The 25798-nt window shown below is 44.0% G+C and overlaps 1 protein-coding gene across 3 annotated transcripts in view; it reads right to left on the reverse strand.

The window, feature by feature from the left end:
* URI1 (URI1 prefoldin like chaperone) overlaps window positions 1–25798 on the reverse strand; it is a 113011-nt gene that overhangs the window by 41745 nt on the left and 45468 nt on the right. For 2 of the 3 annotated variants that reach the window (XM_060253973.1, XM_060253975.1), the window contains 7 exons: window positions 25030–25121; window positions 23931–23991; window positions 21709–21886; window positions 19292–19556; window positions 17017–17159; window positions 14093–14354; window positions 7173–8045 (listed from right to left, as the gene is read on the reverse strand). In XM_060253973.1, the coding sequence (XP_060109956.1) occupies window positions 7857–8045; window positions 14093–14354; window positions 17017–17159; window positions 19292–19556; window positions 21709–21886; window positions 23931–23991; window positions 25030–25121 (1190 nt within the window). In that variant the 3' untranslated portion in view covers window positions 7173–7856. Of the gene's footprint in view, window positions 1–7172; window positions 8046–14092; window positions 14355–17016; window positions 17160–19291; window positions 19557–21708; window positions 21887–23930; window positions 23992–25029; window positions 25122–25798 lie in introns of those variants that run through there. The other variant, XM_060253974.1, reaches the window with a different exon arrangement.

Consider the following 25798-nt stretch of genomic DNA (forward strand, 5'->3'; position numbering starts at 1 on the left):
CTGAGTGGAAAATAAGTGGACAAATGGAGACCATGGAATTGGGCAAAACTGAGCGGAAAATAAGTGGACTTAACTCATGGGGACCTAGAGAACGGCAATGTGCTTTCATTTGGCCCATCCCATTTTTGGCAGGGGTAGTCAAGAAGAGAGCAGGAGCCTTCTGCTTTAGGCACATATGCCAAGGGCTTCGATGGATGAGTGTATGGGGGAAATCTGATGGAAAGACCCACATCCATTATTCAATGATCTAATAATTTTCAATTTTATTTCTGTTTGTCATGTTGCATACATTCAAGTGGTGAAAGACTTTGGCCAAAGAAAAGACCACCACTTGCTTTGAGCGAGCTTTCAAGAAGCTGATCTTCCAGTATCCTTGATTTTTTTTAAAATGTATTTAGTAATCCCATAAAAAGTTTTGTCAGTTCCTTGGTTCACAGATTTTATACTCAAAAGTTCTTGAATAACAAAACACATCACACATCTATAGAATATTTGGCATCAGGGCTTTTTTTTTTGTAGCAGGAGCCACTTTGCATATTTGGCCACGCCCCCCTGATATAGCCAGTCCTCCAAGAGCTTACAGGGCTCTTCTTACAGGGCCTACCGTAAGCTCTTGGAGAATTGGCTACATCAGCGGGGTGTGGCCTCATATGCAAAGGAGTTTTTGCTACAAAAAAAAGCCCTGGGTATAGATTTCTTATACCCTGGAGGTGAGACAGGAGGGGCTGCTTAAATGCTTCACTGAACTTCCCTGCGTGCTCAAAACTAGAACAGGAGATAACAGGCAAAGGTAGAATCCACAATTTCTCATAGGCAAGAAGAGGCAAGCATTTAGTCACAGGGGATTGGATTCAGGCAGTTTTGCTCGAAGTAACCGAATTTCTGTCTTTACTTCGTATGACATAGCTTTGGTTCATGCAAGTCTCATGATCCCCAGCATAACTTATTTTTTAGGGTGGCCCCCAAAGGGATCCTTCTTTCAGCTCTTCTGTTGGTGGAAAGGGGCGATCCAACCCATGATCTTTCCAATCTACATTCTCAAGTGGCACAGAATCAAGAAGGCTGGTGTTGGCAACTTGTGAATCAGTTTCTGTGAAGTACATACCTCAAACTCTCCGTGGCTGGTGAACACATGGAGAACTTCAGTGCCCACTGCCTCTGTACTTAGGAAAGGATACAGAAATGTCTGAGAGAGGCAGGAAAGACAAAGGAGTTGGTTGGAGCGGACAAGGGTCAGGAACGTGCCCCTTTGCCGAGAGTGCCTTTGTGTCTCTGTTGGACCCATTAAACAAGGCAATAGTCTTGACAGTGCTCTCTGGCAAAATAAGGCAGCAGAGAGCATATCAGCCACACTCCATTGCCTCAGAGGAAAAAAGCAATCAAGAAATTAAGGGGAAAAAAATAAAGAGATTAACATTGCCCTCATTATTATTTAGGTGGCAACGAAGAACCTCTGGCTTTACTAGTAAACAAAAAAAGATGGTTTTCAAGATAGATGAACAAAAAATTTTTGTGTAAAACATATGGAATATGATGAAAGATTTGGAAAACCGCTTTTCTTCAGGCCCTGCTATCAGTTTATGATACAGAGTTTATATTCCATACATATGAACACATATGAATATCAGAGATGTCCTCATATGCATATATATTACACAGCACACACTTATAAACAAGTGTCTAGGGCACTCTCACAAATAAGCAAGGGAGGTCTTTCCACAGTCTGGAGTGGAACAGTTAAGACAAGGGAGCCAGCCTTCACTTCCCATATACCCTCAGGCCCACGTATAACCACAACTTATAAGCATGGTTCCTGCTCATGGGGGTTATGCTGTAGATCCAGCCAGCTTTTCCCCCGATGAGAAAGGGTTTCCCTCCGGCCACTCAGAAAGGTTATGTTAGACATCTTGGGATCTGCAGGCAGGACCCATATGGGACAAGGACTAAAATAACGAGGGGAACTGTGGGACGTTGAGTGAAAAAGCTGGCTGCGTGACTGAATGCTCCCCAAAGCTAGTGCAGCATAGTGGTTAAGAGTGACAGACTCTAGTCTGGAGAACCAAGTTTGATGCCCCCCTTCTCCATGTGAAGCCTGCTGGGTGGCCTTGGGCAAGTCACAGTTCTGTCAGAACTCTCTCAGCCCCACTTGTCTCACAAGACACCTGTTGTGAGGAAAGGAAGGTGATTGTAAGGCACTATGAGACTCCTTAGAGAAAAGCAGAGAATAAAAAACCAATTACTACTACTACTACTTCTCAAAGACTTCCAACCAGTGGGAAACTTAGGGCTATCCTAGTTTTTGATATACAGGGATGTAACGTGGGATGTGGGCTATATTAAGAGCCAGTTTAGTGTAGTGGTTAAGTGTGTGGACTCTAATCTGGGAGAACCAGGTTTGATTCCTCACTCCTCCTCCATTTGAAGCCAGCTGGGTGATCTTGGGCCAGTCACAGTGCTCATAGAGCTGTTCTTCCAAAAGCAGTTCTCTGAGAATTCTCTCAGCCCCACTTAGCTCACAGGGTGTCTGCTGTGGGGAGAGGAAGGGAAAAGAGACTCTGAGTGAATGGCAGGATATAAATCCAACCCCCTCCTTCTCCTTCTGGAGGGGAATTGGGAAGGCCTGAGTAAAGAAGCCAGCTGGATCTATCCCTGTGTCCTGGTTCTGTTGTTATATGGATATTGAGGGATAGTGTATAGCCAAGATTCTTTTAGGAGCTAGCTCTACAAAAATAGGATCTCACTCTAACAGCATAAGGACAATTTATGCTGCAGTTCAGAGGCCTTTACAAGTTGCAGTGCCCATTCTGCAGTGGCAGTGTTCTCAGATAAGAAGCAGCGGGGCTCTTTTGTAGCAGAAACTCCTTTGCATATTAGGCCACACCCTCTGATGTAGCCAGCACTTTAAGAACTTATACTAGGCCCTGTAAGCTCTTGGAGGATCGGCCTAATATGCAAAGGAGCCTTGTAAGCGCTTGGAGGAGTGGCCTAATATGCAAAGGAGTTCCTGCTACAAAAAAGCCCTGAAAAAGCCTCTCCCTGTGTAGTCCTATGTAGCAAATTTGTTTTCTCTCATCAAAGACATACTTTATAACAGGGGACCCAATCCCCTGGGCCGTGGACTAGTACCAGTCTGTGGCCTGTTAGCAACCGGGTGGCGGAGTGAGGCAGAAACCTTCACCTACTCCTCAAAGGCCCCCATGGGGGGCAGGGATGGGGTCTGGGGGCAGCAAAACCCCCAATACTCCCACCGGTCCATGGAAAAATTGTCTTCTACAAAACCGGTCCCTGGTGACAAAAAGGTTGGGGGCCACTGCTCTACAACACTCCAGGCTCAAGCTTTTTCAGTGTTTGCTCTATGCCTCTGGAACAACCTCCCGGAAGAGTTCAGAGGGGCAGGGGTGTCCTACCCTCTGGGTGAATCCATAAGACAAAGTTAATCCAGTGAGCTTTAAGATCAGCCTAACCTGGACAAAGAAGAAATACCCTGCTAGTGGGGGGGTATAAGGGTGTTTTAACTTTTTTATATTTGTTGTTTTACGCTCTATCAAAATGTTTTTATAGTGTCACTACCTGCTTTGGCCCTTACCTGGATAGCCCAGGCTCATGAGATCTCGGAAGCTAAGTAGGGTCAGCCCTGGCTAGTATTTGGATGGGAGACCACCAAGAAATATCAGGACTCCAGGGTCGCTGTTAGCTGTTATTTTCCACCATCACCTGCACCAGAGGGGGTGCGAGCCCTGCGGGACCTGAACCAGTTCCGCAGGGCTTGCAAAACCTCTCTTTTCCAGCTCGCATTTGAATTAGGACCAGACTGAACTAATTAAATCATCGTAACTTTAGCCATCTTATGGGTAACTGAAACTGATGTTTGATAGTATGTAATTGGGATGACAGAATTTATAGCACCTATTTTTATCTATTTTAATCTATTTATGTAACTGTACTATATTTAAAATGTTGTTTATTTGTCTTAATTAAATCATGACGTGTCATGTCTGTGAGCCGCCCTGAGCCCACCTTCTGGTGGGGGAGGGCGGGATATAAGAATAAAATTTGATTTGATTTGATTTGGGTCCAGAGATGCCCAAGAGAATATATAAATATATTAAGTTAATATTTTTAAAAATGTACCACGAAGAAGCAGACCGCAGATTTATACCCCACCCTTCTCTCTGAATCAGAGTCTCAGTGGCTTACAATCTCCTTCCCCCACAACAGACACCCTGTGAGGTGGGTGGGGCTGAGAGGGCTCTCACAGAAGCTGCTCTATCAAGGACAACTCCTGCGAGAGCTATAGCTGGCCCAAGGCCATTCCAGCAGCTGCATGTGGAGGAGTGGGGAATCAAACCCGGTTCTCCCAGATAAGGGTCCGCTCAATTAACCACTACACCAAACTGGTTCCCAGATAAGGGTCCGCTCAATTAACCACTACACCAAACTGGTTCCCAGATAAAGAGTCGGTGAATTTAACCATTACACCAAGCTACGATGCTCCAGAACAGGGCTAATGAAATTGTTGGCACAATTTCTCCATGAACTTTACCTGTATCTCCAGGTGAGCAAAATAATATGACATTGAAGCTTATGAGACCACTAACCATTTGTGCAAAGCAGTAAAAAAAAAAAAAAATGACGGGTAACCCATAATGGCAGGAAAGAGGAAAAGAGAATATATCCTGTCAGACTACAGAGAAATTGATAGGATTTGCAGCATGTAAGAATGGTGAGGATTGGGTCTCAATTTTTTTTTTCCTAATTAACCAGCTCTGGTAAGATTAGATTAGATCTTAACCCCTTTGTTATATAAAATACATATTCATGCCTCTATATTTTATAGATGCACTGGTGCTGGTTACAAAATAGGTCCTACTTTTCTAGGGCATAATTTCATTTTGTTTAGCCAAGAATTCATTAAAGAAGCTATAAATAACCTCCTTTAAATATTTAGCCGTGAATAGAGGGTGGACTGGCATTGATGGCTTATTTTAGTACTAACGCAATATGCTTTAGAGCCATAAAAATCTACATTTCAGCATGCATCAAACTAATGATTAACACCTTCAATGAGGTTTGTAAGCTCCAATTACAATGTACAGATTTGCAATCTTATATCTGGATAACCAATGAAACCCTGATGAGGGTACCAGAACAGGATGGAAGGGACACAACTATCTTTTTAAAGGGGGGGGGGGAATTACAGCTATGCCCAGAACACTTGGTTCAAAGAAACCTTCATGTACTGCCAGTCCCATACTTTGTGCTGAATCCAACCAGTTTTTTCACTAGGTGCCAGATCCAAGTAGAAACTGCTGGAAATTTGGGGATGGAGCCTGGAAAGGACAAGGACCTCAGCAGGGATTCAGTGCCATAGAGTCTACCAGGCCTTGAATTCAGCAGGAGCTCACAGGAGCACAGCTCCTGAACCTGAGGGTTCCCCCTCTTCCTCCCCACCTACCTACCTTGTCCATTGAATAGTAGGTGCAGCTGCATAACAATCCCTGGATGAGCTCCACCACCTATTTTTCTACAAAATGACCCCTGGAGTCTACCCGCCAAAGGATCGATTTCCCTCCCTCTGAGAAACTGATCTTGGCTGACTGGAGATGAGCTGTAATTCCAGGGGTTTCCCAGGACCCACCAGAAGGCTGGCATCCCTATGTGAAGAAGTTGGAAGAGGTCTCCATTGACCACCAAAAATACTACGCTGGGGATCATGAGACCTGCATGGGTAAAAGTCATGTGATAGGAGGGCTATAGTAAGGAGGAGAATTAGGTGAGACCAAGTGAAAAAAGACCTGGCTGGATCCAAACCCTTTGGAACCATGTTGGCCAAGGATCTGCACACATAACAGGCGTCAGTGGGAAACATTAGGTCCAAAGGAAAACTGCATACTAGTGCGGTTAGTCAGAAGTATTCGGATGGCAAGTGTTCCTTCTCCAAATCAAATTATGTGCTTGTGCATCTGAATCCCACCTTTCCTGCAAGGAGCTCAAAGTTCTAATATAGCCAGGCAATTATGATGTAGGTTAAGGTTAGGCAAAATATTGCCAGGGCCAGCTTTAGAGTTTCTTAAGATATCGGATCAAGAATTCCTCCTCCTTCTCCCTGATATTACTATATGAGGTAACCCAGGGCTTTTTTTGTAGCAGGAACTCCTTTGCATATTAGACCACGCCCCCTGATGCAGCCAATCCTCCAAGAGCTTACAATAGGGCCTGTAATAAGAGCCCTGTAAGCTCTTGGAGGATTGGCTACATCAGAGGTCTGTGGCCTAATATGCAAAGGAGTTCCTGCTACAAAAAAAGCCCTGAGGTAACCCAATGAAACTGACCAATCACAGATTTAGGTCAAGAAGCACGACTGCTTTAATTGTTATGGAGCATGTAAAAAGCTTTGAAAAATCTACCGGGGGGGGGGGCAGTCAACAAAAACACCTTTATTCATGCCCTTTGCAGATGTGATCTGGGGTATAAATCATCTTGAAACTATTCCTAGTAGCTCTCAGAGACTGTAGTAGCATCTTGTTAATATCTTGCAAATGTGGAGCCCGGCAAAAAAGTCAGCTTCTCTGGCCACCATCTTGGGAGCCCGCATACTATAATGAAAAATAGAGGTTGGGGGGTAGGAAACACTACAGTAGGCCCAGGCCGTTAAATTGAACCTGAAGATAGTGGGGAGCTAAGGTAGCTTGTTCCTACTACAAAAATGTTTAAGAGGAAATCCTGCCTATGCGCCCTTTGCCAAGTGGAGGACACTGCTGCCGTTAACGAGCGCATAAACCATTCTTTATACAGACACTACTGAAGCCGCTGCTTAAAAGACTGGGCTGAGGGAACACTTCCTTTTGAGCACAATGACACGCTGCGCTTTGAACTCCAGTTGCAAGCTTGGGACATTTTGTAGCCGAGTTGATCTCCTGGAATAGCCCATCGCAGCCGAATTACACTGCTGAGTACACAAAAGAATGGGAGGGGTCTATCTAAGCTCCTTTGGTTTAGGGTTCAGCTCTTCTGCTGACAAGCACGTAATTTCCATTGACATTAATGGCTGTCTGGCACACAAAAGACAGAAAAAGCGAACCAGCCGCTTCGTGTTGGTAAGAATAGGGAAGATCGTTCGACAGACAAGAAACTTCTTTCTGCCCTCCTTACCCAAAGACTCGACCATTTGCTGGTGGTGGTTGATTTTTTTTTTTTTACTCGAAAAGTTTTAATTTTACAAAATACCATTTTCCATCACAAAGAAACATCCCTGCAAAGAGTACATGAACGCAGTGTTCTGTTTCATAGATTCTATGGAAGTTATTGGAGGTTTTATGCTAGTAGGGGGAAAAAAAAAACGATTTGTCAGCAGACACCTAAAAAAGCAAAACCCTACCAGAAAAACAAAACAAAAACAAAACAATGGAGAGAAGATGCAAAGCGAGTCTTACAACGCTAAACGCAAGTCATGAAATATAATTGTTGGCTCTATTTGAAAAGTTGCAAAGTTTCTTTCAAACGACCCATATGGTACGTAGAAGATCACAGCTGGTACAAAACTGCCTGTATTTAGGTTTAAACACACACACACACACACTCTCTCACACACAAAAGCCTTATGAAGATTACTCTGAAAATTATTCCAAGTGCAGTTATCATAAGGCAAACATGTACAAAGGTGCAGACTGTTTACAAGGGTATTAAAAAAATAAGGTGAGTTTGGAAGTGTTTCTTCACAGATTTTTTTTTAAAAAGGAAATACCATTGACAGAGGTCTCAGCATGAACAAAACCAACCTAACGCAGTCTGCCTTTTAAAATTTAAACTAGCTAACTGCAGCATTCTAGTCCAAACTTGGGCGGTCTAAATAGGACCTAGGTCTTCTGTTGCATTCTGGCAGCTTTGAACTTCGAAACTCTCTTCATAGCTTCCTCTGATGCTTCAGAGAGACCCTCCTCGGTTTTTCGCTCCGGAATGGTAGGCAGGACGGGATGAGCGATTACTGGGTGCGGCGTGGAAATGGGGCACAAAGGATCCTTCTCCACGACGGTTCCTGAAAAAGCCTGCAAGGAAAAGAAAGCCTCAGATGTGGATTCTGAAGATGCCACTGATGAGTTTTGTACTAAAAACCCATGCTTGCTGAGAAAGACATAGGATGGGCAATTAAAAATAACTTGAGGCCTGGGCGCTCCATTCTTTGAGAATTTTTTCTCCTCTATGTTTAAAATGATGCATGAAGAGGGTATTGCTGGGGATTTCCTTGGCTTGAACTGATGAGTTTAGGCCTGCCTATCTTATTCTCTGCCTCAGTATAATTACTATTACATGTAGTCAAAAATATGGATCTCTCTAGTAAAAATAAATATTTCAAAGGACTTAGAAATGTGTTTGTTTTCTGTCCTCTAGTCAGGGGTTTTCAAGGCAGGAGATGTTCAGAGACGGTTTGCCATCACCTGCCTCTGGGTTGCAACTAGGGTTGCCAGCCTCCAGGTGAGGCCTGGAGATTTCCCACTTTTACAACTGATCTCCAGTTGGCAGAGATTAGCTCCCCTGGAAGAAAAAGGGCTGCTTTGAAAGGTGGGTTCTATGGCATTGTACCCATGCTAAGGCTCCTCCCCTCTCCAAATCCCGCCCTTTCTCCCGGATCCACCCCAAAGTCTCCAGATATTTTCCAAAACAGACCTGGCAACCCTAGCTGCAACTGTGGTATGCCTTGGTGGTCTCCCATCCAAGTACTAACCAGGGCTGACCTGGCTTACTTTCGAAATTGGACTGACGAGATCGGGCTAGCTTGGACTATCCAGTACTACAATCCGCTCAAACTAAAAGTTACAACATACAAATTGGCAACCTACATCTTACAACTCTTTTCCCATCATCACAGAAATAACACTTAAAAAAAATCAGTTAAAGAAAATTGTAGGAAAACCAAAAGACAAGCTAATGCATATTTTTAAAAGGGAGGAAGAGTGGTGGGATACCCTATCAGTTTTCAGTTCTGCCTTGAGCCTATATTAAAACATATATATGATTACAACCAGGGCTTTTTTTGTAGCAGGAACTCCTCTGCATATTAGGCCACACACACCTGATGTAGCCAATCCTTCTGGAGTTTACAGTAGGCCCTGTACTAAGAGCCCTGTAAGCTCTTGGAGGATTGGCTACATCAGGGGGTGTGTGGCCTAATATGCAAAGGAGCTCCTGCTATAAAAAAAAGCTCTGATTACAACATACAAGCACTGGTTTCCTTTGGGCATCATTCAAAGAGATAAAGAATACAAAGTTATTGACATGCATGACGAGAGTATTATTAATCACCACTTTTCTTCATAACCAGGTTTTCCCTCTGCTCTTGGCCTCTTAAAAAGAATCTGTGCATTTTTGGTTCGAGAAACATTTGACGAATCTCTCACTTTCAGGTTCTCATATGAGGATTGATTAGGCTTCCCAACCCTCCCGCTCTGCCGGGGGACCCCAGGTTTTTCAGCCTCTTCCCCCGCTCCCCAAGAAAATGGGGACTTGCTGGCCTTTCTGTCGGCCGGGGAGAGCCCCCCGCCCAGCGCAGCGCAGATGGCTGGTGGCCTCGATCCCCTCGCCGGCTCTTGGGCGGGACTCGTCGGACCCCCTCCCCGCCGCCGGCTCTGCTCCCGGGTTCATTGGACGGCGCGGCGGCCATGCCCTTCCAGGCCTCGCAGGACAACGAGCTGCCAGCCCTGGGCCGTCCGCTGCACCTGGGGATGCTCTACGACTGACGCTGCGACACCTTTGTGCCAGGCAGGTACCTCGCCCTTCGGAAAGCGCCGCTGCACTTGCAGACCCCAGAGATTCGCCTCCTGCATTTAGGCGTCTTCAGCCTTAGTCATGTAAAGTGTCACAAACTTCCCTAGGTCTTAGTTACCCTTGGGATATCCAATCAATATATTATTTTAGGGGCACACACGTCAGACCACCTTAGAAATAATTTCCCTAAAACTAGACACACTCTGCCTCATACAGTTTCACCTCATACAGTTTCACCTGGCAATGTTCTCTCGGCATTAAACGCTGCACCCCCATGGTCTGTGGGCTTCCTTCGCTCTGGGAAATGCTGGCCATTTCTCTTGCTGCCTTCCGCAGACTTCACTTCTCCAAGACTTGGTAAATATTGCCTTCCTCAAATCAGTTTCCCTGCTGTGTCATTTTATTTTCCTCTTAGGTGTGTGTTCCCCATGTGCTCTGCATGTATGTTTTTTGCTGTTTTCTTTTTTGTAATAAAATACCTTTCCTGTTGTACTTCAGTCTGGTTCATTTTCAGAGTTACCCCTTCTTGTTTGCCTCCAATTATACTAATTCCCCCATTTAATTTGGAGATCTCTAATTTGGGTAACAATGTATGTAGGACTTTCTTGGCCTTAGAGCTTGGGGATGGAAAAAAACCCCAGCAACACCATTTCCTGTGCCAGGTGAAACTTAGAGATCACCTTTGGAGGAAAGTCCAGGCTGGGATGAAGCAGAATATTCTCATTAAAGACACAGCTAACTCCTTATGTATCAGGGAGAGTAGGTACTCTAAGACCTGAACTAAAGGGCAGGTAAAAGGAGATAGCCATTTGCACGAGGCTGTGGACTTAAACTGGACTCTCTTCCTGGAATATGAGCACCTGGTAGAAAACTTTCTAGCTTGAACTAGGATATTGTGCATGTCAGAGGAGAAATGCAACCAAAGGGGCATATCCTCCACACTGTAAGGTGTAAGAGGGTCACATTGTGGTGCAGAACAGGCCCCTTCACAATTAAATCCACTTCAATTTGCATTTGATTATCCCAGATGGTGTGGCCTAAAATTAGGGTTGCCAATCCCCAGGTGGGGGCAGGGGATCCCCCAGTTTGGAGACCCTCCCCCCGCTTCAGGGTCGTCAGAAAACGGGGGGAGGGGATGGAAATGTCTGCTGAGAACTCTATTATTCCCTATGGTATTCCCATAGAAAATCATGGATAATTGATCCGTGGGTATCTGGGGAGGCTGTTTTTTGAGGTAGAGGCACCACATTTTCAGTATAGCATCTAGTGCCTCTCCCCAAAATACCTCCCAAGTTTCAAAAAGATTGGACCAGGGGATCCAATTCTATGAGCCCCAAATAAGGTGCCCCTATTCTTCATTATTTCCTATGGAAGGAAGGCATTGAAAAGGTGTGCCGTCCCTTTAAATGTGATTGCCAGAACTCCCTTGGAGTTCAATTATGCTTGTCACAGCCTTGATCTTGGCTCCACCCCTAATGTCTCCTGGCTCCACCCCCAAAGTCTCCTGGCTCCACCCCCAAAGTCCCCAGATATTTCTTGAATTGGACTTGGCAACCCTAGGATTGATACTTTCCTTTCTTCCTTCTCAGAATGCTGAGATAACCAGCTGCTCCTACCATCATTTACACTAATCTAACCTCCAACATACCGTGTGCACATGAACACATGAAGCTGTTTTACTCAGAGTTGGTCCATCAAGGTCAGTACTGTCTACTCAAGACTGGAAGCAAGTCTGTAGGGACTCAGGCAAATGTCTTTGACATCATCTATCCCCTGAGCCTTTTGGCTGGAGATGCTGGGGACTGAACCTGGGATCTTCTGCATGCAAGGCAGATGTTCTACCACTGAGCTGTGCACCCTCCTCCTCCCCTTTTATGTTTGCTCTTTGCCTGGACTGGGCAGGGTTGAGATTCACACTAGGCATCCACAGCATGACACTTTTCTTCTCCACGCTTTTTCTTCTTTTAAATAGCTGGTCTGAAGAAGAGTTCTAGAGAACTTTCGTGACTTATGGTAACCTCCAAAACCTCCCATCATTACCAGCCTTGTCCAGGTCTTGCAACCTGAGGGCCATGACTTCCTTTATTGAATCAACACAGTTCATGTTGGATTATAACAGGTGGGCGGTTTAAGCCGCCCCGGGGAACAGGAGGCAGGTGGATCAAAAAAGTGCATCCACATGCACACATCTGCCTCCCGTCCCACCAGGGCCGGGTCGAAGCTGCCTCGGAAAGGCACCACTTTGCAAGTGCCGAGGTGGCTAAATTCCGAGGTGGCGTTGAGGTGCTTCCCAGTTGTCTGGAGAGCCGGGAAGTTCCTGGAGAATGGCCAGGAGGCGCACAAGTGCTCCGGAAGCTCCTGCGGGGCATACGCAGTCTGTCCCTGTTCTGGGCACGGTTGTGTGCCATCTGGAGGCTCCTGGCTGCTCTGTTTCCAGCTGGCTCTCTTTGGGCAGCTTCATGCTGCCCCGAGCTGGCCGTCTATTGTTGACCATTGGGTCTTCCTCTTTTCCTGCTGCCTTCAACTTTTCCTAGTGTTATTGTGTTTTGATATTTCGGCTGGTGTTAATAAAAGGTAGTACATGGCCTTTTTTTTTGGGGGGGGGGGGAGTTCGCAGTTCTGTGTAATTGCCTCTGATGTCAGGATATCATTAGTCAAAGGAAAATACCTGAAGCTTATTCTTATAACAGGAGAAAGAAAAGACATCCAATGCCATGAAAGTCATTATATTTCAGAACCTTTTTTTTAAAAGCACAAAACAAAAGCCATGCTTGTTCCCATTTAGTTGTGTGTGCAAGAAAGCAAAGCAATCTGCAGCCTGTTGAAGCCGCTTGTGAAAAGCTCCATTAAATTTAATGGGGTTAGATCCAAGCCACTGGGCTGGATCCAAAGATTTCCCCACTCCTCACACAGCTAGAGTCCTAGGACCTAATAAAGGTATCCTTCTGTTCATGGAAGGATACCTTTGGACCCAACATTGTTTCCAACTCATTTTGTGCTCTAGCAAAAAAAAAAAGGGGGGGGGAATGAAAAAGGGGAAATCATATATGTTTGACACGTCCGCTACAAATAACTGAAAGCCAACCAATTACAACTCAAAAGAAGCAAAGGGAAGATTCCTTTTGGCACTATTCATTCATTATATCAGCAAACACAAATGAATTTAAAAGTATGTGTTACTCTGAATTGAACCTCCTCAGTACACTACTCATTATCGAGGAGGGGGGGGGCGACATATGAAGCTCCCTTATACCGAATCAGACCCTCAGTCCTTCAAAGTCAGTATTGCCTACTCAGACTGGCAGCGGTTCTCCAGGGTCTCAAGCTGAGGTTTTTCACGCCGACTTGCCTGAACCCTTTTTAGTTGGAGATGCCGGGGATTGAACCTGGGACCTTCTGCTTACCAAGCCGATGCTCTACCACTGAGCCACCGTCCCTTCCCGATAATGTAATTCCTCCAGTAATTCCTAAGTATTATTCCTAAGTAAATAACTCAAAAGCAAGTTCCATTGATATAACAGGGAGTTAGTTGCCTCCAGAAGAAATGAGGTGCTGGATGTTATTTAGAAAAAGTCAGTCTTTTTTTAGCCTCTATATGCTAATTACAGGGATATGGGATAAAGGGTCAATTTCAGATGTGATGCTTAGAGATGTAAAATCTGCAAAATTTTCTTTTGGAAAAATTTTCTTTTGGTACTCTAATGGAAAAATTGGGAATAAAGCCTTGGAAAAAATCTGAGATTTTTTTTTCCTGAATTCCAACCCCCCTCCCGCCCTCGGGGCCTTCACATCTCTACTGATACAGCTTGCATGCTTTGGTATACAAAGAAAGATTCTTACAAGGAATATAATTTCTCCTCTTTGAACTTATTCCCAGTTCTGGCCAAGGAAGATGCTAACAAGATCTAGAGCACAAGCCCCCTGACCTTTGTTGAGCCTGTGGGCCCTGGTGGAATTCAGATATAGCATGGTGGGGCACAAAATAGCTGCCTCTCAACTGCCACTGCAGTAGGTGGAACCAGCCACAAAATGGCTACTGTGCTTACCTTCAATCAAGCAGTGAAGAGCCATGTGCAGTGGTGGCAGCCCATCAAACCTCCAATGGCCAATCAGAAGCCTTGATGGGCAAAAGCCCCACCTGGTCCTGCTCAGTTTCTAAAAACACTTGGCAGGCACCAAGAAAAGTGCTGGTGAGCACCACAGCACCTATGGGTGCCACCTCAGGGACCCTGATCTACAGTAAAATATAAAGAACTACATTGATACGTATCAAATTTCTTACCTGTCCTGATACTTTTTTTGCATTACAGAACAAATGAAAAATCTGTACCTCATAAGTTTCTGACACGGATGATGGTATCTTTTTGGACAGGTGCTCCTGCTCCCCTTCCTCCTCTTCCTCCAAGATCCCTTCGCCGTTATCACTGAAGGTAGCATCCTCGTAGCTGACACTCCGCAGAATTCCTCGTCTCTCATCAAACTCCACAGTGCTGCTTTCGCTGGTGTCGCTACAAACACTATTCTCTCGGCTTCGAGACTTCAAGATTGATTTACGAGGGACATATTCCCCATTCACAACATCAACAAAGACTCTGTAAAAGGAAAAATGTTAGTTTTAATAAACTACCGGGTGGGGGAGGGGAGAGAGAATCACATGACAAATTTGCAATAATTTCACTCTGTCTTCGGTACAAATTAATTATGATGACTTTTGCTTGCCCAGCCGAAGCTTTTAAAGAGGCACTGAAAGGAACAACAGCTTTAGCAAGACAGGTGAGAGTAGGTTAACCCTGCCTCTTCTGAGTGGCCACTCATCACTTTTCTTCAGAATGAAATATCCACAGTCAAAGGGTTCATGCGACTATTGGCTATTTTACAAGCAAAAATTGTAAATCAGGAGTGGAACTATTTTATGGAGAAAGGCTTAGCCCCCTCTCCCCTTTGGTGTTTGATGACTAAATTTGTCTTCAAAGAGGATAATGTAAGAAATTTCAGATCTGGGTTGTTTTCCCATATGGTTAGCTTTACAGGAGAAATGGCTTTAGAGTAGCATTGTATGGTGAGGGGAATTTCTTTTTCCAAAAGTCTCTTTTTTAGATATAGCCATTGATTCCTCTTATTCTTAAAGAGGAATTTCTCTCTCTCTCTCTCTTTTTTGTTCTTTGAATATAAGTCAAAGCACCCTTTCGTAACGTCATCCCTTACAGTTGTTTTCTGATCTACACCTAGAAGACTGAAAGGAAGGTTTGGGAAGACACTGACCGATTTCTCACTATGCTTGTTCTGGTCTCAGAGTCCTTTTTCCTCTGGCGCTTCAATTCAATTTCGCACAAGCTGCCACAGAGCTGTGACTTGCCCTGCCTTTTTCCCGCAGAAAGCAAGATCCTCTGAACAGTGATTTCTGCTTGCCATGGAAAAGAGACGGGACAAGTCACAACCCTGCAGCAGCTTGTGCAAAATCGGACAGACGCGCCGGGGGGGAAAGGGCTTTGAGACCGGAACAAGACTAGTGAGAAATTGGTTACTGCCTGCGTCTGAGCATCTATAGAGTGGAATTCAGAAATTATGCTAAAAAATTCCCTTCCTGCCCCTCCTCTCATCGAATTTCTCTTTCATAAACTGACCAGAAACAGGCTCAAAATTTCCAGAGAGAGAAGAGCAATGGATTGCTGGATTTTCCTTTGCTGGGAAATTAAGCAAAGGAATTAAGAGACTTTGTCTTAACAACAGTACTTTAGAACCTGGTGCAGAAGCAATTTGAGGGAGGGGGGAAGACACTTACAGAATTGTCATATTGAGACAGCTCTTAGATCCATCTAGCCCAATATAGTCTAGTCTAACTGCCAGCAAATAGTGAAAGGCCTTTTCTCACCATCTTAAATTGGATATATTTCAACTGAGATCTTGGGACAGTTTTATCTAAGGAGTTTTACATACAAAACATGGACTATCTTTGTCACGTGCTTACTCCAGACTTATGAAGCAATGCAAAAAATAAAGAAATGAACAAAAGAGAGAAGAGAAATATCAGAACTATCACTATAAAACATCATCAGCTTCTTAAAAATTTCACTTAGAACAAGCTTACTTATATAACCCCTCCAACAATATTCATCTAACTGCTATGAATCACATTTCCCAGATATATGTACAACTGACCAAGGTAAAAAAACAACACAATTACTACTCAAAATGTTACAGCTTCACTGAAATGGATTTGGAAAGTGAATCCCATTCGTAGACAGGCTGTATAGGTACTCTCTGTAACTTCTGGAATCCCTATCACAAGGGTGACCAAGGAACACTTGGTGGCTCTCAAAAGGGAGAGAAAGTTCTACTTTTGATAGAATATGAAATATAGGAGCCATGCATGTGAAGTACTGAAGCTGGTGCTATCTCACAGTGTAGCAGTCTGGCAAAATTAAAGGCAGATAACTGGAAATGCCAAAGGAGAACCCTGAACCTATGAATAGGGAGGTGCAAATGAAGTTCACAGACTCAACTAACTGACTTTTTAAACAGGATGATTCAATCATTTAAAATATTAATGTCCTGTAAACTGTTAGCAAAACTTGTCTATTGAGATGGATGCATAGCTGTTCCAACCATACAGTTTAAGTTCCCTTGTGGACTTAAACTAGATCCAAAGAGGGACAGTCCAATACAGCGTGCCAAACAACCTTGAGAAGTCCTATTTTAACCCTCAGTATGGAGGACTCATTACTGAGGCTTTTTTTGTAGCAGGAAATCCTTTGCGTATTAGACCACACCCCACTGACGTAGCCAATTCTCCTGGAGCTTACAGCAGACCCTGTATTAAGAGCCCTGTAAGCTCTTGGAGGATTGGCTACATCAGGGGTGTGTGGCTTAATATGCAAAGGAGTTCTCACTACAAAAAAATTCCTGCATTACACACGTATGAAAACATAAAAAGCAGTAACTGCTCAGTGTCTCCCAAACCTATACATCAGTGAAATGAAACACAAGTTCATTGTTTTTCCAATTCTCATCTTGTTTTCAAGAAGCCGTCTCACATTGAGTTAATAATTGCATAATATGAGTAATACCAAATAAGTGCAAAATTCCCACCAGCTGGAATCTGATGTACAAAAGGTCCTCGAACAAGCTATATAAATTATGTTAATTACATATAGCTCAGGAGGGGTATTAACTGTGGTCCTCTAGCTCGTGGTGGATTTCCAACAGTACTGTACTAAGCAGTGAGAATTATGAACCAGCCAGTAGCTGCCGTACCGATAAATGTCTGCTGGTGTTTTGATGTTGGGCAACTCAGTCGCGGAGTGCCCGTTGCCATTGCTATTCTTCCGCTTGCGCTTGGCCTCTTCTTTCTTTTCGCTGAATTTCAAGGTGGTGTTTTTTCCTGTGTTTATTCGTACCTGAAGTGAAAAACGCACATTAGTCATGAATAATCAGGTTTTTAATCGAGCGAGTAAAAGGCGAAATCTTGGTCTCTAATCAGCCGGATGTGTCAATTAAGTCAAACATTAAGTTGCTTGGAACCTCTGCACATACTGTGTGCAACTGCTGGTCACCATGGACGACTTTAATGTGATCATCCTAAGATTACACACTGCTGATCTTAATAGTTCTAGCCATGTCTATTGAACCAGGACAGGGCTGACCAAACTGTGGCTCAGGAGCCACATGTGGCTCTTTCACAAATATTGTGTGGCTCTTGAAGCCCCCACCACCCCATCAGCTGGCTCAGAAAAGGCATTTAAAGTTAAAGTTACTTTCTTCCCACCTCTCCCTCCACCATCTAGTTTTTTTATTTCTTTCCTTTCTTGTGGCTCTCAAACATATGGCGTTCATGTCTTGTAGCTCTCAAACATGTCATTTATTCAATGCGGCTCTTAAATTAACCAAGTTTGGCCACCACTGAACTGGGAGAATGGGCTGTATTGAGAACTGCAGGATCAGTTATGTTTGGTTGGGACTTGTGAACTTTCAGCAACCTTCATGGATTCTCTAAGCCTCTGTTCACCTCTGTATAAGTTCCCTATTTCATTGCTCTCCTTCACAGAAATATTCCCAGTTCTGCAAAAACCAACCACATTGCAAACAATTTGTGTACACTTGTGCAACTGGTACTACCTGATAAAACTCTGAGCTTCCTTGGCTGCTGCAACTGGATTTTAAGAGTCCCAAAGATATGCATGAAAAAGGCTGTTTGCTTTGGAGAGCTTCTTGGGCTAAACCCAGGTTCTTGGGAGACTTCAGGACCCACCTTCAGCTGATGGGTCTCCCAAATGTATTACTCTAAGATACCCATCAAAAGGGCAATCTTTTCCCTTTGCCCCCTCATGGATAGCCCTTTGCTACCAGTTTGGAGAGCCAGTTTGGTGTAGTGGTTAAGTGTGTGAACTCTTATCTGGGAGAACCGGGTTTGATTCCCCGCTCCTCCACTTGCACCTTCTAGCATGGCTTGGGTCAGCCATAGCTCTGCCAGTGGTTGTCCTTGAAAGGGCAGCTGCTGTGAGAGCCCTCTCCAGCCCCACCCACCTCACAGGGTGTCTGTTGTGGGGGAGGAAGGTAAAGGAGATTGTAAGCTGCTCTGAGACTCTTCGGAGTGGAGGGCGGGATATAAATTCAATATCATCTTCTTCTTCTACCTGCTATCATATCTACCAAAGAGAAACGAAGTTCTCCTCTGTTCAGTGAGCAGAAGAGTCGGCAGGTTCTCTCTGGATTAGCTAGGGATCATATGTGATGGGGGAGAAAGTTGCATTTGTTGCAGTTAGCAACAGGTCAAGGGCAACTGCTCAGTGGTAGAACATCTGCTCTGCATGCAAAAGGTCCCAAGATTCAATTCCTGTTTGAACTGTTTACTTTTTATAATAGTTTCACAGCTTATAAAGGAGCTATGTCCTGAAGCTGGGAGGCTCTTCTCTAAGGAGAAAGTTGAGTTTACCAGCACCACGTTATAACACTTTGCCGTCTAGCCTCCAGGTATAAGGGACTCCACACCTGATAAAATAGAGGAGAGGTGATCAATCTAAGTCAGTTTGGGTCCCCAATGTGATGAAAGTAGGGCAGGTCTTTTGTTGTAGCAGGAATTCTTTTGCATATTAGGCCACACCCTCCTGATGTAGCCAATCCTCTGAGAGCTGTAAGAACAGCCCTGTAAGCTCTTGGAGGATTGGCTACATCAGGGGTGTGTGTCCTAATATGCAAAGGAGTTCCTGCTACAAAAGAAGCCCTGAAGTAGGGTATAGATTAAGTAAATAAAATCAAGTGCCTGCACCTAAAAACCACGTCGGGATTGCAAGTGGATTTCAGTGTGATTTTCTTCCTACACCTTTATTTTATTTTAATTTGATGAATGAGGATGTAGATTAGAAAAGCAAGTTTGTCCCATTGCTTGATTATTCCAAGGGGGTGGAAAAAACCTTAGAATCCTTGATGACAATCTGCAATTTCTACTCACTTAAAAAAAATTACTGGCCCTCATGATTATGGGGGGAAATGTTAATAGCACTCCTAATTCAACAGACATCGCAGTACAAACCCTTTTAGGTTCCACAGTGTGAGAGAAATATATCGTCGGTACGGCATCTTCGGAAATGGTAAATTCATTCTCATCATCGCTGGGGTAATGACTCGTGCCGTTAGTCTGATCTCCAAACAATTCTGAGTTGGTTACTTCTGTTTGAGAGTTGCCCTGAGTATTAGGTTTTTCTTCACCCTGAACCACATTCACGGCTGTCTTCTCTTCCCTCTCTTCTTCAGAGGAGGAAATGTCTTCTCCATTTGCCTCAACAGTATTGGAGGTCCTAGGAAAACAATGAAGCGGTAAGAAAATCAGGGAGGCAGAAAAAAGTTGGTTCCAGTTAAATCCCCTAAATCTAGCACAAAGCCCATTCCTGAATTCTGCTCCAGGTATTCTGACAGCTTTTGGGGGAGCGAGAAGGGAAGCAATCCAAGTGAACCTTCCATAGTATGATTTTTAATGGTGTATCCTACTGCTGATTTCCCCATGGTTCCCTGCTCGTAACTGCTTGACTGGAGACATAATTGCTGATAACAGACGGGCGGTTTAAGCTGCCCCAGGGACGGGAGGCAGGTGAATCAAAAAAGTGCATATACACGTGCACATCTGCCTGCTGTCCCTGTCCCGCATGCAGCCTGTTCAAGGCCGGATCGAAGCCACCTCAGAAAGGCACCACTGTCAAAGTAGTACCTAAATTCTGAGGTTGCTTCGAGGTGCTTCCCTGGCCGTCTGGACAGCTGGGAAAGCGCCTGGGGAGCAGCCGACAGGCGCACAAGCACTCTGGAAGCTCCTCCAGGGTGCATGCAGCCTGTCCCTGTTCTGGGGGCAGGCCATGCTCCACCCGGAGGCTCCCGGCTGCTCCTTTTCTAGCCAACTCTCTTCCGGCATGGCTTGATGCCTCCCTGAGCCGGCTGTCTGTTTTTGACCAACAGATATCATATCTTGTACCTGTTGTTCCTTGTTAACATTTTTCTTCCAGGAAATTTTACCTTGGCCAGTCAGTACAAAATTCACAATAAACTTAAGAGAGACTGCTTATGCCATTTGTCATCCCTTCTCTTTGTTTTTTAAAATACCATGCCAATGCTGCTTTTGTGCTATTGTATCTATCCATCCATCCAATATTGCTATTATTGTCCATAAGCTAATTTTCCCAACAGAAATTAAGTCTATCCCATTGTCAAGGCTGCAACTCAGCTCTTTTTGACATAATGCATCAAATTTACTCAATTTATTCAATAACAGAAATGCGGCATTATTTTAGGTAAGAAAGTGCTAAAAGAAAGCCAAACCAGCAATTCTTCTGTGGAAGGGACCCTATATACACTGCAATCTGAGAAGTGTAATAAAGCTAGTACAACTACTGGCAGCTGATGTTCATTGAGATGTTAGAGATCTTTGACACCTTTATGGACCTACAAAACTCAGCTTTCCCTGGGAAGAAGCAAAATGCTACTAAAGCACTTTATGTCAGCAGTGCAGATGCCTCCTACAGTTAAAACAAATGTCTAAATGCTTAGATGTGTCTATCTGTTCCTACATGTCAATACTAGAGCAGATCTGTATTTTTAACTCCTTAGCTGCTTCGTTAAAAGATGAAGACAATGCCTAAATAAAAACAAGTATACAAGTTTTAACTTTTTCCCAGACCATGAAAAACTCTGACTTTCCTGTTTTCTAATTAACAGAAATATGGCTATAATCATGGAGGGATAGACAGACAAAATATGACACTACCTATGCTCTACAGCGATAAGAGTCAGACTTTAATCACCATGTATAGGCAAGAACTGTTCAAAGCAAGAACCATTCAGAAGCGGCTTGCCATAGCCTGCATCTGCATACCAACCCTGGTCTTCCTTGGTGGTCTCCCATCCAAATACTAAACAGGGTTGCTTCGCTTCTGACATCTGCTGCAAATAGGCTAGCCTTGGCTATCCAGGGCAGGGCATTCAGAGAAGTAATCCCTAGTATATTTCCTCCATCATTATTAAGGACCCAGTTCTGATTTAGGAGAGGAGCCCCATGGCGCAGGTTGATGAAGCTGCAGTACTGCAGTCCTAAGCTCTGCTCACGATCTGAGTTTGATCCCAGCGGAAGCTGGGTTCAGGTAGCCAGCTCAAAGTTGACTCAGCCTTCCATCCTTCTGAGGTCAGTAAAATGAGCACCCAGCTTGCTGGGGGGAAAGTGTAGATGACTGGTGAAGGCAATGGTAAACCACCCCGTAAAAAGTCTGCTGTGAAAACGCCATGAAAGCAACGTCACCCCAGAGTCGGAAACGACTGGTGCTTGCACAGGGGACTACCTTTACCTTTTTTTTTTATTTAGGAGACGTGTCTGGCCAAATTGAGGGCCAAGCTTTGGTCTAGGTAAGTTGTAAAATATTTTAATTTCTTTAGAAGGGAGAATGTTACCATGTGACTCTTTTAAGATACCTGTAAAGTTCACCACAGATCTCTTCTTGTCTCTCAAGTTCATCGAGTCTGGCCCAAAGTTCCAAATCAGATTTCAAGTCCCCACTGAACTTTTCACCAGTTCCATTTTCTTGAAGATCTGCCTGAAAAGCATCTGTTTTTGGCTTTGAATGGGGTTTGTGAGCAGTTCTATGCTTTCCTGGGTAATTAAGCAAACAAAAAGCAGAATTAAAAAAAATGCTATTACCAAGACAATGCAAGGGAAAGGAAGGGGGTAAGACAATTGTTACTAAGGAATCTAGGTTTAAAAATTTTTCTGCTGCAAATTACAACTAAAGTGTTTAAGCAGTTCTGCCAATGAACCAGAACACTGTGCCAGAGTAATAGCATTTAGTACTACCCAAATGCCAAGACAAAAGAACAAAAAACTCCATTCCCCCTTAAACCAGGAGACAATAATCCTGGGATGTTCTCAATGTAATCATCTTTACACCTAACACTAATGCAATCTGTGACATATGGTGCTCCCCCAACAGCAGGACAGATGAGATAGGTGGGGTACAGAAGGAAATGGGGGGGGGTCTAAAACCCTGTGGCACCCCTAATAACTGGTTGAGCAAATCAAGCTTGATTTTCAGCTTTTTTTTAAAAAACAATCTATTATCAAATACCTTGGTTTGCCCAGGGTGAAATCTCTCATGGCAGATTTCAATATACTTCAGGCACAATGCAGGAAAATTACATAACAATCTCCAGGACTTTTTTTTTGTAAGCAGGAATGCACAGGAACACAGTTTTGGCTGGCTTGGCAGAAGGGGGTGTGGCTTAATACGCAAATGAGTTTTTGCTGGGCTTTTCCGACAAAAAAGCACGGTGTGAAACAATGGTGATGTCAGGGGGTGTGGCCTAATATGCAAATGAGTTTCTGCTGGGCTTTTCCTGCAAAAAAGGCCTATGTGGAACAATGGTGATGTCAAGGGTGTGGCCTAATATGCAAATGAGCTCCTGCTGGGCTTCTTCTACACAAAAAGCCCTGACAATCTCCATATTTGGAACCCTTTCACATGCATGCACAAAGCTTCCCTATGCTGAGTTAGACCATCACAGTCAGCGTTGTCTACTCAGACTGGCAGTAGCTTTCTAGTCCCTCCATAAAAGGTCTTACATATCCCTTACTAATTGATCCTTTGAACTGGAGATGCCTGGGATTGAACCTGTGACCTTCTGCATTCTAAGCAGATGCACTGCCTTTGAGCCACAGCCTCTTTCTAAGATACAGTTGACTGCTACCATCTTTGTCATGTTTTACTAATGTCCATCCAATTCATCTGCACTTTTGATGGCTGGGTTTTCATTGTTTATATAATTTGATCTTTGCCTTGTGGGTTACTTTTAAATTTAATTAAGAAGATATTGGATTTATATCCCGCCGTATACTCTGAATCTCAGAGCGGTCACAATCTCCTCTACCTACCCCCCCCCCCTCACAACAGACACCCTGTGAGGTCGGTGGAGCTCAGAGAGGTTTTTACAGCAGCACAGGACAACTCCTGTGAAAGGTATGGCTGACCCAAGGCCATTCCAGCAGGTGCAAGTGGAGGAGTGTGGAATCAAACCCGGTTCTCCCAGATAAGAGTCTGCGCACTTAACCACTCCAGTTTGGTGTAGTGTTATGCATCAATCCAACTCAGTTGCCGGGTCCCCCTAGCCATTGGTGGGGAGGGAGGAACTGCCAGCTCCAGGTTGGGAAATTCCTGGAGGGGGTGGAGCCTAGGGAGGATAGGAACCTCAGGAGGACACAGTGCCACAGAATCCACCCTCCAAAGTAGCCGTTTTCTGCAAGGGAAGTGATCTTTGTAGTCAGAAGATAAGCTGAAATTCTGGGAGATCCCCAAACCCCTCCTGGAGGCTGGAATCCCTAGGACTCCAACTTGAACGCCCAGTTCTTTGCATCCTTTTGCTCTCAAAATTCAAAATAACCACAGAATATCCAACATCTTCTGGATTCTTCAGAGAAGTCACTCACCAGACGCTTTATTTCATTGGGCTGCAATGCTGTTAAACCGTGCATGTAAATATGTCTTCCAGTTTCCAAAAGCGCCAACACAACCCTAACTTGACACGTTTGCAAGTTACCCCATTAAAATGGAGACAACATGTTTTCCCCCTATTGCAAAAACTAATAAAAGGAACGTCAGTGTGGTACATAAAACCCCAACTGCCTCACACATTAAAAAACTCACCTTTTGTTTCAGTGCTGCTGTTTTCACATACTTCTCTTATATCAGCAAAATCGCCTGCTGCCTAGTTGGGGAAAAATTGAACCCAATGAGTATTTGTGCAATATGATACTGCACGCTAACAGTCAACATCTGTGGCCAGGATCCAAGGATCCTACACACTGCTATCGTCACACGTCAGAGAGGGTCTTGGATTTCCATTTTTCAAACAGCAGTTACCCAACATGTCTGGCAAGCAAGTCAAGAGGAAGAGTGTAAGGGGTGCAGCTAATCATTAAGGCACTGGTGTAGCATAGGGGCCAAGCTGGGAATCAGGTTACTGTTTAAAACAGGAGTGTCAAGCATGCGGCTCAAGGACCAGATCAGGGCCCCGGAGGGCTCTTATCAGCCCCGTGAGCAAGTCTTCTCCCTTCTCCCTCTGTGTCACAGCTTGCTTAGCCAGGATTTCTCAAATGCACAGAAGCTACAGAGCAAAGCCTATATTTTCCACATTGGCTGAGGCTCCTCTCTTGGGAAGGAAGTGGTGGGGGGAGTTTGCTTTGATACTGACCACAATCTTGCAAGAGTGCTAATACTTTAAGCATGTTCCATTTTTTAAAAAAAAATTTAATTGTGTTTGTCTGTGTCCTTTACAAAATTTATATCTCCGCTACCTGGGATTACATCTTATGGCACACATGGCCCATCCTGACAAGGTCTCGTTTATGCCAGATTCGGCCCTCATAACAAGTGAGTTCGAGACCCCTGGTTTAAAACTTTATCTCGGTCACAAATTCAATAGGCAGTCTTAGATGTGCCCCCCCCCTTGTTCTCAGCCCCTCGTCTGCAATACTGTACTAGTATACCTTACAGGGATGTTGTAACCATTAGTACAACAATGTATACAAAGTGGATAACAAGATCTTCAAAGGTCAAGTCACACTGGGTGTGCATGACAGTTATTAGGTCCACCTACAGCAGCTCTGTGGCCTTGAACTACAGTAAGAACAAGCCTGAGCCCTTTATTGCATTCTTTCCATGAATTCATTGCTTTTCACCACTTTTATGAAGCCCCATGTTTTTGGCACAACAAACAACAGCAACAACAAGAACACCCTCTTACGTCAGTCATCTTCTGCAAATCTTCAGTAAATTCAACTCTGGACTCAAAATTCTGCATGACTTTTTGCAAATCTTCCATTGTTTTCCTGACATCTGAAATGATAAAAGATATCGCTGTGAGAGAGATGCCTATGAAAGTAAAAGAATTCGCATTTTAAATGTATAATTCTCCAGATGCTAACAGTGCTAATCCTAAACAGAATTATAACTTTTTGAGCCCATCAACTTCAATGGACTTAACAGGATGTAAACTCAGCTTAGGATAACACTGTTATATGTATAAGATACATGCAAATGCATATAATGCTGATCTATTGATGCATGAAAAATGTCAAAATATGAGTACATTTAATGGGGGAAATTTGTTGCTGCTGCTGACACATTCAGTCAAGCTGTTAGGTCAGCCACCCCAGTATGGTCTACGCTGAGGATCAGTGGACGCTAAGGTCTTATTCACAGACTGTTCTATACTACCAGACATCCTTTTACCTTGAGATGCCTGCGATCTGAAATTCAGGATCTCTTGCATGCAACACTGGTCATTTCCAAGCTAAACTACAGAGTAATCTTGAAAAGCAGACAGCAGTCTTACAAATTCTTGTAGCCAAAAATGTGTTAGACCTTAAGGTGCGATGGAATTCCTCACTTTTGGAATACTAATTAGTTGTATTCTTCTTTTGGAAAGACATTTAAACTAAGCACTGTACTGCCCTTTTCATAGTGAGTGTATAGACTTTATAAGGTCATATGCTGTACAACATGCATGTTTA

Source organism: Heteronotia binoei, chromosome 14 (assembly GCF_032191835.1).
Source record: "Heteronotia binoei isolate CCM8104 ecotype False Entrance Well chromosome 14, APGP_CSIRO_Hbin_v1, whole genome shotgun sequence".
NCBI classification, from domain to species: domain Eukaryota; kingdom Metazoa; phylum Chordata; class Lepidosauria; order Squamata; family Gekkonidae; genus Heteronotia; species Heteronotia binoei.